The sequence below is a fragment of the Heterodontus francisci genome, chromosome 6 (assembly GCF_036365525.1).
Source record: "Heterodontus francisci isolate sHetFra1 chromosome 6, sHetFra1.hap1, whole genome shotgun sequence".
Classification (NCBI taxonomy): domain Eukaryota; kingdom Metazoa; phylum Chordata; class Chondrichthyes; order Heterodontiformes; family Heterodontidae; genus Heterodontus; species Heterodontus francisci.
The window spans coordinates 116,195,624-116,207,947 of NC_090376.1; the positions used below are offsets into that span (position 1 = coordinate 116,195,624).

A 12,324-nucleotide genomic window follows, 5' to 3' on the forward strand; every position below is an offset into this window, starting at 1 on the left:
CCCTCCTGCACTCTTCATTGAACCAGGGTTGATCCCCTGGCTGGATGGTAACGGTAGAGTGGGGTATATGCCGGGCCATGAGGTTACAGATTGTGGTTAAGTACTGTTCTACTGCTGGCAATGGCCCATAGTGCCTCATGATACCCAGTTTTGCGTTGCTACATCTGTTCGAAATCTATCCCATTTAGCATGGTGGTCGTGCCATACAACACGATGGAGAGTATCCTCAATGTGAAGACAGCACTTTGTCTCCACAAGGGCTGGTGGTGGCCAATCGTACAAATACTGTCATGGAGAGATGCGTCTGTGGCAGGTAGAGTTGTGAGAATGAGGTCAAATATGTTTTTCCCTCTTGTTAGTTCCCTCACCACCTGCTGCAGACCCAGTCTAGCAGCTATGTCCTTTAGGACTCAGCCAGCTTGGTCAGTAGTGGTGCTACTGAGCCACTCTTGGTGATGGACATTGAAATCCCCGACCCAGAGTATATTCTGTGTCCTTGCCACCCTCAGTGCTTCCTCCAAGTGCTGTTCAACGTGGAGGTGCACTGATTCATCAGCTGAGGTGCGGTGCAGTAGGTGGTAATCATCAGGAGGTTTTCTTGCCCATTTTTGACCTGATGCCATGAGACTTCATGGGGTTTGGAGTTGATGACTCCCAGGGCAACTCCTTCCCAACTGTAGACCACGATGCCGCCACCGCTGCTGGGTCTGTCCTGCCGAGGGAACAGGACATACCCAGGGATGGTGATGGCGGTGTCTGGGACATTGTAAGTTATGATTCGGTGTGTATGACTACATCAGGCTATTGCTTGACCAGTTTGGGACAGCTCTCCCAACTTTGGCACAAGATCCCAGATGTTAGCAAGGAGGACTTTGCAGAGTTGACAGGGCTGGGTTTGCCATTTGCCATTTGTCGTTTCCGGTGCCTAAGTTGATGCCAGGTGGTCCGTCCGGTTTCATTCCTTATTGACTTTATAGCAGTTTGATACAACTGAGTGACTTGCTGGGCCATTTCAGAGGGCATTTAAGAGTCAGCCACATTGCTGTGGGTCTGGAGTCACATGTAGACCAGACCAGGTAAGGACAGCTGTTCCGATGAAGGGTCACTGACCCGAAACGTTAACTCTGCTTCTCTTTCCACAGATGCTACCAGACCTGCTGAGTGATTCCAGCATTTCTTGTTTTTATTTTATATTATATGAGAGAAATGCATGGTTGTACTTTCTGTATCTTATATTTCTCTCAAAGCTTTTAATAAAATGCGCTTATTTTTTTCAAATCGCGGTTCATTCCCCTGGGTGTGGAGGTGTCATGCAGGCCCCCACCTGCCAAGAATGAGGCACATATATTTAGCCACATGGACATTAAATTTTAAAATTGTTGCTGGGAAGAAAACAAGGCCTATTACAAGGGGTTGCCAAGCCCTTGGCTGGAAATACTTTTTTTTCACACTAGCAGACAGTGTTAGAACAAAGGAACCAGTCCCTACCCCAATACACAGAAAAGACCTGGTCAAACCAGTCGGTCATGTGACCACCTGCTGGCCAACTAGGGGAGTTTTAAATTGGAAAAACAGAATTTGAACTCAGAAAGCTGTTTGCTCTTGGACTGAAAAGACCTCGTGGCTGGCTCGCCACAGCTTCTCCTGTCTGCTCCCATCTCTTTCTCACGGAACTGAAAACCACTGAAGACATATGAACTCCATGAGAGAAAAGTCTCCCACAGTGAACAAGGTTTAAGAAGAATACTGGGCCCCAACGAAAAGCAAGATCTACCTACAAGCAAGGACTACAACGAGCTTGAAGCACAGTAACAAAAAACCCTCTTCAAAGATTGCCTCAAACCTCTCTATGCTGGTGTTTATGCTCCCCAAAAGTATCCTCCCACTTTATCTCACTACCGGGTTAACCTTCTACTTCTTTCTCCATCATGTACTTACATCACCTCAACCATGTGTTAGCGACTTCATATTCTAACCATTATTTGGGTGAAGAAGTTTCTTCTGGATTCCCGATTGGGTTTATTAGTGACTATTTTATAGTTAAGCCCCCTGATTGTGGTCTCCTCCACAAGTAGAAACATCTTTTTTATGTCTACTGGATCAAACCCCTTCATAATTTTAAAGACCTCTATTAGGTCAGCTCTTCGTTTGCTCCTTTCTAAAGAAAAGAGCCTCAACCTATTCAGTCTTTTCTGATAATTTTTCACTCTCAGCTCTGATATTCTTGTGAAACAAATTGACACTTTCTATAGTCCTTCTATATCCTTTTTCTAATATGGGGAACGGAACTGTGCACAGTACTCTACAATCTAACCATGTTTCTACTTAAGGCTAACATAACTTCTCTGTTTTTCAATTCCATTCCTCTACAAATGATCCTAGTGCTTTGTTTAAATTTATTGGATTTGTTAATCTGCATTGCTCCTTTTAATGATTTGTAGATCTGAATGCCTAGATCCCTTTGCACCTCTACTTCATTTATCTTATTTTCCAAGGAGCACGTGACCTCCTTATTCCTTTTATCAAAATACACTGCTTCACATTTACCTATATTGAAATTAATTTCCTAATTACACACCCATTCTGCAAGCTTGTTAATATCTTCTTGCACTTTGTTGCAGTCTTCCTCAGTATTAATTCTACAGGCCAAATGGTGTAATATGCAAATTTTGATAGTGTACTTCCAATTCCTGAGTCCAAATCGTTTATGTAAATGGTGAACAATGGTCCCACCACCAATCCCTGTGGAATATCACTTTCCACAATGTACACTTAAAATTTTGGAGCATGTTGGTACTTGTAAATAGAGCACTATCTATTTTGGACACTTGCTGCCCTTTCCTCCACTCTGCGACATGATGGATCAGCAGCATTTAGAGGCCCTCTTCATGCATATGGAGGATTCCTACCTGCAGTCAGATTATCCAAGGAACAATGAGGTTCTATCAAAGGGTGTGGGAAAAGAATTGCCCTTGAGGGAGTTAAATAAAGGAGGGCAAAACATTAGGTCAATACACTTTCACACTTTCCTCTTTGCAGCATTTATGTTCCCGCCTATTCAGTTGAGAATTGGGTTGTTAGTGAGGATGTGGAAACTGTAAAGAATCCATAAAGTATGGTGTACACATAGTTTTTCAAAGGGTAATTAGGAAAGTGCCAATTCATTTGTTGGAGTTTGTACAGAGCACATCCTTATGAATAGTATATTCCTTTAAATAATTACCTATTCTTCCTAAAGGAGAGGAGTGGTTAATGGATGTTTTTTATATTGCACGGATAGTCAACCATTGCTATAGATATCTATATAGGTCCAATACCAAATATGGGAGACAACACATAAATAAGCATATGGTGGATGAAGAGGATGGTAAGTGGCTTCAAGAAGACAAAGACAGTTTATTGTCACAAGAAATTTAATGCAGGGAAATGTGAGATGACATATTTGGGAGGACGATTAAACAGCAGAAATTTATACTAAATGGCAAACCTTCAAAAGATGTAGAGGAGACAAGGAGACTTAAGGGCTGAGCTACACAAATCTTTAAAGGTGGGAGGACACGTTTATAAAGCTGCAAAAAAATGGGATCCCACATATTACAAATGGGGAAAAGAGGAAACATTAATTCTATGGTAATTATTGGTTAGGCAGTGTCCAGTTTTACTGTCCCTATATTAGCAAAGATGTCAAGACCATGAAGAGGATGGAGAAGAGTTTCACCAAGATAATACCACAATGAGGGCCTTTAGTATGAGCAGAAACTTGAGAAACCTGAGGCTGTTTTCACTAAAACAGGGAAGGTTAATAAGAGATCTGATACAGATGTTCAAAACTAGGAGAGGTTTTGAGAAGGTAAGGAGAGAAAAAACTATTTCCATTGAGTAGCAAATTAGTAACTAGAGAGCATAAATTATCACCGAAGAACAAAGGGAGAGTTTAAGTTCAAAAGTTCTTAGAACACAGAATGTCCTACCAGAAAAGATGGTGTAAGCTGACTCTGTAATTGGTTTTAAAAGTAAAGTAGATCATTATTTGGAAGAAAAGCAGTATAGGGAAAGGGCCTGTGAATGGGACCAGGTAGATAACTGTTTCCAAGGGTACGATGGGCCAAATGACCTCCTTCTGTACAGTAAAATGTTATGATGCTAAGCTAATAACAATAGTAGAAAATATTCAAAAGCCTTTGCTCTTTGAAATGGAAATGATAGCCCTGCAATTACACTATACCTTCATCAGAATGTCCTCATTCCATCCTCCGTAAATTAACATAGACTGACTAATACTTTCACTAATAGTGGAGAGAGAAATTTGAAACTAACACATGTTTCAAAGCTAATATCCTAGAGTGTAATTTTAAGTTGCTTTTTAGAAATACAGCATGGAAAATCAGAATGCTAGTTTAAGATGCTGAATAGCATCAGGTTAAAGATCATTCTCAATTATGGTAATTCAAAAATCTAGACATTTAGAAAATGTGTAAATTATTTGGAAATGGGTATAATCAGAAGGGAATGATCCAAGAGGAGGGATTGTAGCTGGCTTTATGCACACCCACAATCTGGGGTGATTTTATGAACTGATGTTTCCACAGCATATTTCTGTTTACAACTCACTTACGACATCCCCCGTGTTAGTTCTGGGTGTGCTTGGGATGGGTGGGATTGGGGCTGTTGGGAAACCCCAGAAAAGATCTGAGTGTGAGGCCCTGATCATTTTAACTCTTGGAATTCATTTGAATTATTTACAACTGTCTCCTGCTCGAAACTGACAAGAATAACATCAAAGCCAATGGGCAGGACCAGGAATCTGTGCAAGAGCTAGACACAACTGAGGACCCAAGGGAATGATCCCCAGTGTAACAATAATGCTGAGGTGGTTTCTAAACAGATGACAGTGCTTAGGGGGAGTAGTAGGGCCAGGGCTGGGGAGGCCTACAGATTCTTTGCCAGGACTGGAGGAATCTTCCTGGTCCTTCTGGCCCAAAAGAAATCCTCACAAAGAAATACTTGCACTGGGCCTATTCTGGACACTTTGCTGCCTCCTGCCAGGTTTACTAGTTCCAATATCATGATTCAAATTATATTTCAGTGCTGATGACATCATCAAGCCACAACTCTTGAATGTTAAGTATGCCCCACCTGTTCTCCCAAACAATTATCTTACTGAGTTAAAAAGGCATCTAACAGGAATGCATTGGAACATGCATGTATCCCTGACTGCCATTATATCTATCCAATTGTGCCACATGGGCTGGGTTAACATCAGGACTTATACTTTTGGTACTGTTAGGCACAGGTGAGAAATGGTGTGGGTGACTTCCACTTTTCATCTCTCAACTGACTGCAGATAGTTTTTTTCTAAAAATATTGTTTTAGTCCCTGAATGTTTTAAGGGTCAAATAAATAGACAAATGTAAGGTTTTCTCGTAGGTTTAAAAAAAAGCAGTTAATATTTATTAAACAATACCTGAAGATGTTCGTAACCTCACCCACTCACACATGCACATACACAAGAAAAGATAGAGATGAGAGGATAGCATGCATTTAAGTCTGATTATTAAAAAAAAGTTAACTTTGAAGCCTTCTTGGTTTTCCAGGAGGAATTTTTAACAGTGCTGCAGGCCTGATATTCCTTTCCTTGGTTCACTGAAGTATTGCAGATTCCTTTAAGACTCAGTCAAAGTCGGTGGACAATCTTTTTAAACATTTCTCAGATGGGGAGTTTTCAAGGTCACCTTGAATTCTCTGCCTCAGTGGTTTAAAGATGTTACAGGCAGGGTCTTAGTCTTGGCTGGAATGGATGTCATGGATGTCTCAGCTTCCTGATTGGCTGGCTTTCTCGCACTCTCTCAAAAATTCTCTTTTTGCGAAAAATCCTTATCAGGCTGGGTTTTGCTCAAGTGATCATTGATGCTCCCCTGGTGTGTACATTCAATGTCTTTGAACGTGGGGACACTGTTACATAATGGGCCTGGAATGTGGTTTATCTTGATTTGGTGGTTTTATTTCCTACCTATTACCTTGGCTTTGCATTTGGAGTCACTCTCTCTGTGAAGGTCCTTGTCAGTCCAATTCTTGAAGATAGGAGCCATTTTGCATTAAATGGCCTGTTTAACATTTTAATGTGTCTTCCCCACAACTAGTCCAGATGTGATGATGCGTTCAGTCTCCAACAGTGAAGATGTATATTTGCAGTACAGGAGGGGTTACCTGACCTCTTACTCCACCCTGTCTGCAGCAAAATGTGTCCATTCTTTGGGGTTTAATTCACTAGTTCATTTTTACAGTTCATAATTGCTCCAGTTAGTTTAATTGCTTAGTTCACAACTATTCCTTTCGTGAGTGTGACAGTACATTTCAGAGAATATGCTTAATCCTAGATATGCCAAATGGAATCAGTTTGTAAATGGGTTTATATCGCTTAAAAGTAGGATGCTATGTGTAATAAGGACACGAATGAAATGAGAGGCAACTGAGCAATTAGTAGCATTTCCATTGCAGAAAATGGGTTGTCCGGAGAACAAAACTATTCATTTGAAAGAAAGTCTATATATTTAAGTGGAACATGGACTTCCAGAAATGAATTACGTCAGGGTGTATGAACTGCTCTGTCACGCAAAGATTATTTGTGCTTGTGTTGCTTATTTAGTGGTTAATCCTGTTTAAAGTTTGTGAACCTGAGGGTTGAAAAGGGCTGATTTTAGTACTGTTGTCTCACTGATTAATACATTTGAAACCATATCACAAGTTCGATTAGCATTAGTAACTGAGATATAGGAATCAACAAGAACAGGGATTTGAACTATATAATTGGTTAAGGCCCATTTCCGGGTGCGGAAGTCACAATGCATGATTTGCCCGCATCTGATTCAGTTGAGGTAGGTAGCATGCAAACTTGGTGCTGCCTCCTCATTTACATGATTGCAGCTTTGGCTTGAGCAGAGACTATGCTGCTGGCTGCCTGAGCACTCAGAAGCATGTGCTGATATGAAGTGGTGCAGCCAACCTGCTTCTCTTAAAGGCAGTCTGCCCCTCTTAAAGGGTTGCTTGGCTCAGTGGAAAGAAGCTGCTGCTGACTGCCTGTACCAATACTGGCTGCAAGTAAGAGTTGCAAAACTGGAGCACGTGGGATGAGAGAGGGCTCCTAGATTCACAGTTGTGGTGCTGGAGGCTTTATTTGTGGAGGTTGACAGGAGAGAAGTCATGTTTCAGAAGAGAGTGGGAATAGGTGGCATAGGAAGGGTCAATGCCCGGAGTCTGGCCCCAAGGACCTGGCAGCAGTGCCATGAGAAACTCAAAGATCTCACGCAGCTAGTAAAGGTTAGTGAATGCATCTTCAAAGGACATTTCCTACTCACCATAACACTAACTTCTCACTCTGCTCAAAGCAACACACCCCCATGATCAGTTCACAGCAGTCAGGACTCAGGCCTAACATCCAGGTACTTTATCTCACCATCACACGCATTCCAATGATGCCAACCTTACACTCAGCTCCTGCTGCTTCTACATACCTCCAGTTATTCTGCTGTGGTGGGCACGTCACCCAAACACAGTGCAACACGATCAATTGCATTCTTCCATCTCTCGTAGGACAAGCTGGCGCATAACCGCAGGGAGCAAAGCAGAACTAATTGAGGACAAGGATGCTTGCATCTCATGACCCTTACGGAGGAGATGGTTCGCCACATCATGGGGCCAGCTGTGACGGTGCCTGTGGTATCCAGTGTCACTGAGAACACTGGGGATGGCCGTATGTTCCTACCGATGTCCTTTTCAACTCCCACCTGACCCTCATCCTGCTAACTGATGAGCAACCTGCAGATGGTGCGGCCATGGATCTCTTGCTTACTGACTCACCCCCCATTTCCAATACCCTTTATAATTTTCTGCTATCAGCCACCTAAAAGCTGCCACCTCCTCAGCCACAGCAGCACCAGGAGATAGTGAGATACCAACATCATAGTGTTGATAAAGAGGCCCCGTCATTTTTTCTGACACTAGCAGCCACTCACATTGCACCTACCTTAGAGGCTAGTATAGAGTCAGGATGTGCACATGATTAAGTCACCAGGCTTGAGAGAGTGCAGCCAGTATGTGGAAAAGGGACAATTTGTGTGCCTGCTCACCAGAGGTCGAGGTCACACAGGAGTTCTGCTACAGGGGACCCAGATAAGGACTTCAATGGGGTGACATACAGGAGAAGGCTGATGAGGATGCACACTGTGTACATTTGCAGGCCTGCCACAGAGCCTCCTGTCACTGTCAAGGAGCATCAAAGAGTCTGGCAACTTAGCAGATGGCACTTTGCAGAGCTTGGAGCCCATCCTTTCCACCGTCGAAGTGGCGGACAATTCCATGACAGCACTAGCAGGCCCAGTCTGGTGGGCACTGTCTTAGTTTTCACTGTTGCACAGGCGGAGGTCAATGGACAGCTCAGTGCTGCAGTTGAAGCTCAGACAGAGGTCATGAGATCCATGCTTGCTGCCACGCAGATTCAGGTTGCTGTCTTCATATGCAGCAGATCTCCGTGCTCAAGGGGACAGGCAGGTTCTCACTTTAGCTCAGCAATCTGCGCTCCAGCAGATTATGAGGGTTGCTGAGTTGTTGCCCCCATGGGAGTCCACAATCTTTGCACTAGTAGAAGGAAGTCTAAATCATTTTACCTGCAAATTGGATGCCTAGCCTTTAAAATAACCCTGGCAGTTCTTTGCTCAAAAGGGCTGGAATACAAAGGGGAGGAAGTTCTCCTTCCATTATACACAGTCTTGGTCAGAATCCACCTGGAGTACTGTATTTAGTTCTGGACACTGTACCTCAGGAGGGGTTATAGTCCAGATTAACCAGAATGATACCAGGCCTTAAAGGGTTAAAAAAAACTTATTTCATTGGATGTGAGCATCGCTGGCAAGGTTGGCATTTGTTGCCCATCCCTTGGCATTGAGAAGATAGTGGTGAGCCACCTTTTTGCACTGCTGCAGTCCATCTGGTGTAGGTACACCCGTGGTGCTGTTAGGAAGGGAGTTCCAGGATTTTGACCCAGTGCCAGTGAAGGGATGGCAATATCGTTCCAAGTCAGGATGATGCATGGCTTGGAGGAGAACTTGCAGCTGGTGGTGTTACCATGTGTCCTTGTCCTTCTAGAGGTCACTGGTTTGGAAGATGCTGCCGAAAGAGGCTTGGCGTGTTGCTGCAGTGCATCTTGCTGCCACTATGGTGGAGGGAGTGACTGTTTAAAGTGATGAATGAGGTGCCAATCGAGCGGGCTGCTTTGTCCTGAATGGTGTCGCACTTCTTGAGTGTTAATGGAGTTGCACTCATCCAGGCAAGTTGAGGGTATTCTATCTGACTCCTGACTCATGCCTTGTAGGTGGTGGATGGGCCTTGGGGAGTCAGAAGGTGAGTTACGCACTGCAGAATTCCCAGCCTCTGACCTGCTCTTGCAGCCACAGTATTTATATGGCTTGTGCAGTTACATTTCTGGTCAATAGTAATCCCCAGGACGTTGATAATGGGGGTTTCAGCAATGGAAACACTGTTGAATGTCAGGGGAAGATGGTTAGAATATCTTTTGTTGGAGCTGATCATTGCCTGGCACTTGTGTGGCACGAATGTTACAAGGACGGGTTGTATAAACTTGGTTTGTATTCCCTTAACTTTAGAAGGTTGAGGGGTGTTCTAATGATTATAATGATTTAATTAGACTGGCTACACCTCTGGAACAAGCCAATGCCTTCAAGAAAAGAACGGAGTAATTAAAAGGGTGGGGAAGGGAACGGGGCACAGAAAGAATATATTATTATATCCGTCCACATTCAATCTTCATTCTTAAATTACTGCATTCCTTTCAGCAGGATAGTAGTTAACAAAGAAGGGCTAAAGTCAGAAAGAGTTGTACTTGTAATTCACTTTTGCAAAACTCAAAGAAACAATTAGTTTGGTGAGGTATCAAGGAGTACCTAAAGGCTTGTTACAACCGAGGTGGGAGGAGTACACATTCTTTTCTAGTCCCACTTCTCTGCAGGTCACAACATATATTTAAAAAAAATGTTTACCCAGTTACCGTCAATCATGTACTCTACTCTTTATCCCAGAATAAAATACACCAACCAGGTTTCTTTAATAAGTAACAAAATTATCAATTTATTATCAAACAAGACTTATCCAGTAACGAAGAAAAGCATTAACACACGGATTGAAATATGAAAGTTCCCTTTTTAAATTCCCACACACACACTCATACATACACTGAAAAAAATACAGAAATTCTCTCTGCAAAGGTCTGTTTCAAAAAAAGACACACAAAAAAAAGACTTTGGCCAAATACTTGCTAATTCTTGAAGAAAAAAGAGAAGATATGGAAGGAAGTCAGTTGTCCCTTTTGGTCTGGTGTCCAGGTATATGGAGACGAGTCACTGGGATCTTTTCTGAAGCAGTTCTTTTCAGGCAGCATTGAGAATTAATCTGGGAGGTTTTTCCAGCTTCTCAGGAGAGATGCAACAGAGATTTTAGCTCTCCCACACTGGATCTTTGCAGGATTTCTTCAAAGAAGTAGAGAAAGAGGTGAGCTGGATGATTTTACCTTGGCAAGTTGATCTCCAACTGACTTCAAAACAGTTCACACTCCAACTGAACAAAAAAAATCTCAGAAGCGAAATCACAAACAGAAAGTCAACCTCCTGACCTCCATAAACCTTGACGTGTGGCTTTGCTGTAAACATCTTCCCCAGTTTACCAAGGTTTCTGTTGTTTATTGGGCTTAAAACACATGATTTCCAGCAAAGATTGTTTTCAAACAACTTCTCCGTGTTCTGTCAGAGAACTGTCAACAACAAAATAAAGTCCAGCATTTATAAAATCTTCAGCCTTCCAATAAATCTATCTCCAAAATTTGAAGATGAGTCCTCAAAAAAAACTTATCAAAAAATAAAGATGCACATTCACAACAGGTTGTAAAAGGAATTAAGGTTTTGCTAGCGAATCCCAAGTAAAGTTAATCTCTGCCAACCTACACATTCATAGCCCATGGTTTTCTTTTCCAATAATGAGAGCATTCTAGCAATGCCAACAATCAGGTCACCTCAGCTTTTATCTTGGTACAGTTAGAATTGTCAGATGTAAATAATGTAGAGGGAAGTTCATTTTTATTTGTCCAAACAAGGGACTCCTACAAATTGGTTCAAAAAATTTGGAATAAAATGTACATTACATGGACAGATCCCAAACATATCCGAGGAGCCAACAATTCACAGAAGAAAACAAAAGAGAAGAATTGCATTAATACCTTTGTGTTCGGATTCATTGTTGGGTGTGCCAACATCCCTTTGTTCAAAGGAGTCAGCAGAAGTTCTTCTTTCCCTCTTGCCCTTCCCTTTTAATGCACTGCTTGTCCCCAGGCCTTGCCCATTTTTCAGTCCCAGATTTCCTCCTGAACCCTGGGAAGCTTTGGAGCCATGGTTCCCACTCACGATCTTTGAATCACAAGGTGAGGCCTGTGACTGGCTGTTGCTACCCTGCATTGCTTGCTGATTGGACAGTTTGATGTCCAGCTGTGGTGCACTTAAAGGAGATGTCACGGGAGACGGCCGGACTGTAGCCTCCTGCTTGGCTTTTGGGCTAGAAACAAAGCAAAAATAAAATAAATAAATATACTCACAAATGACTCTATTTTTCTGGCCTCTTGGATGTTACTTATTCAAAAACTACTTTCCTTTGAGATTAGTGTACACTTTGAAAGGTTTCAAAAAATGCCACTCTTTGTGGTTATTTTCCAATGTAACAACCCATTCTATTACATTTCAGGTTTTTGTAGGAACATAGGAACAAGAGCAGACCATTTAGACCCTCGAGCCTGTTCCACCATTCCATGAGATCATGGTTGACCTGTGATCTAACTCTATATACCTGACTTTGCCCCATATCCTGTAATATCTTTTTTAGATTTCTGTTAACCAATCTCAGATTTAGAATTAACAACTGATCCAGTATATACCCTCAGGTCTCTCTGTTCCCGAACCCCCTTCAAAGTTGTATTATTTACTTATATTGCCTCTCATCATTCTTCCTACCAAAGTGAATCACTTCACACTTCCCTGTGTAGATTTTGTCTGTCATGTGTCTGCCCATTTCCACAGTCTGTCTCTATCCTCCTGGAGTCTGTTACTATCCTCAGCACTGTTTACTACATTTCCAAATTCTGTGTCATCTGCAAACTTTAACATTATCCCCTGTGTAGCCAAATTCAGGTCATCAATAGATATCAAAAAAGCAATGGCCCCAACACAGGCCCCCTAGCGGACACTATTGCACACTTCTCTCCAGTCTGAG

The 12,324-nt window shown here is 42.4% G+C and overlaps 1 protein-coding gene across 1 annotated transcript in view; it reads right to left on the reverse strand.

Annotated features, from left to right (window-relative positions):
- Positions 1-12,324, reverse strand: part of bcl9 (BCL9 transcription coactivator) — a 310,905-nt gene that overhangs the window by 234,829 nt on the left and 63,752 nt on the right. The window contains exon 3 of the mRNA XM_068032915.1: positions 11,282-11,613. Within this exon, the coding sequence (XP_067889016.1) occupies positions 11,282-11,613 (332 nt within the window). The remainder of the gene's footprint in view (positions 1-11,281; positions 11,614-12,324) is intronic.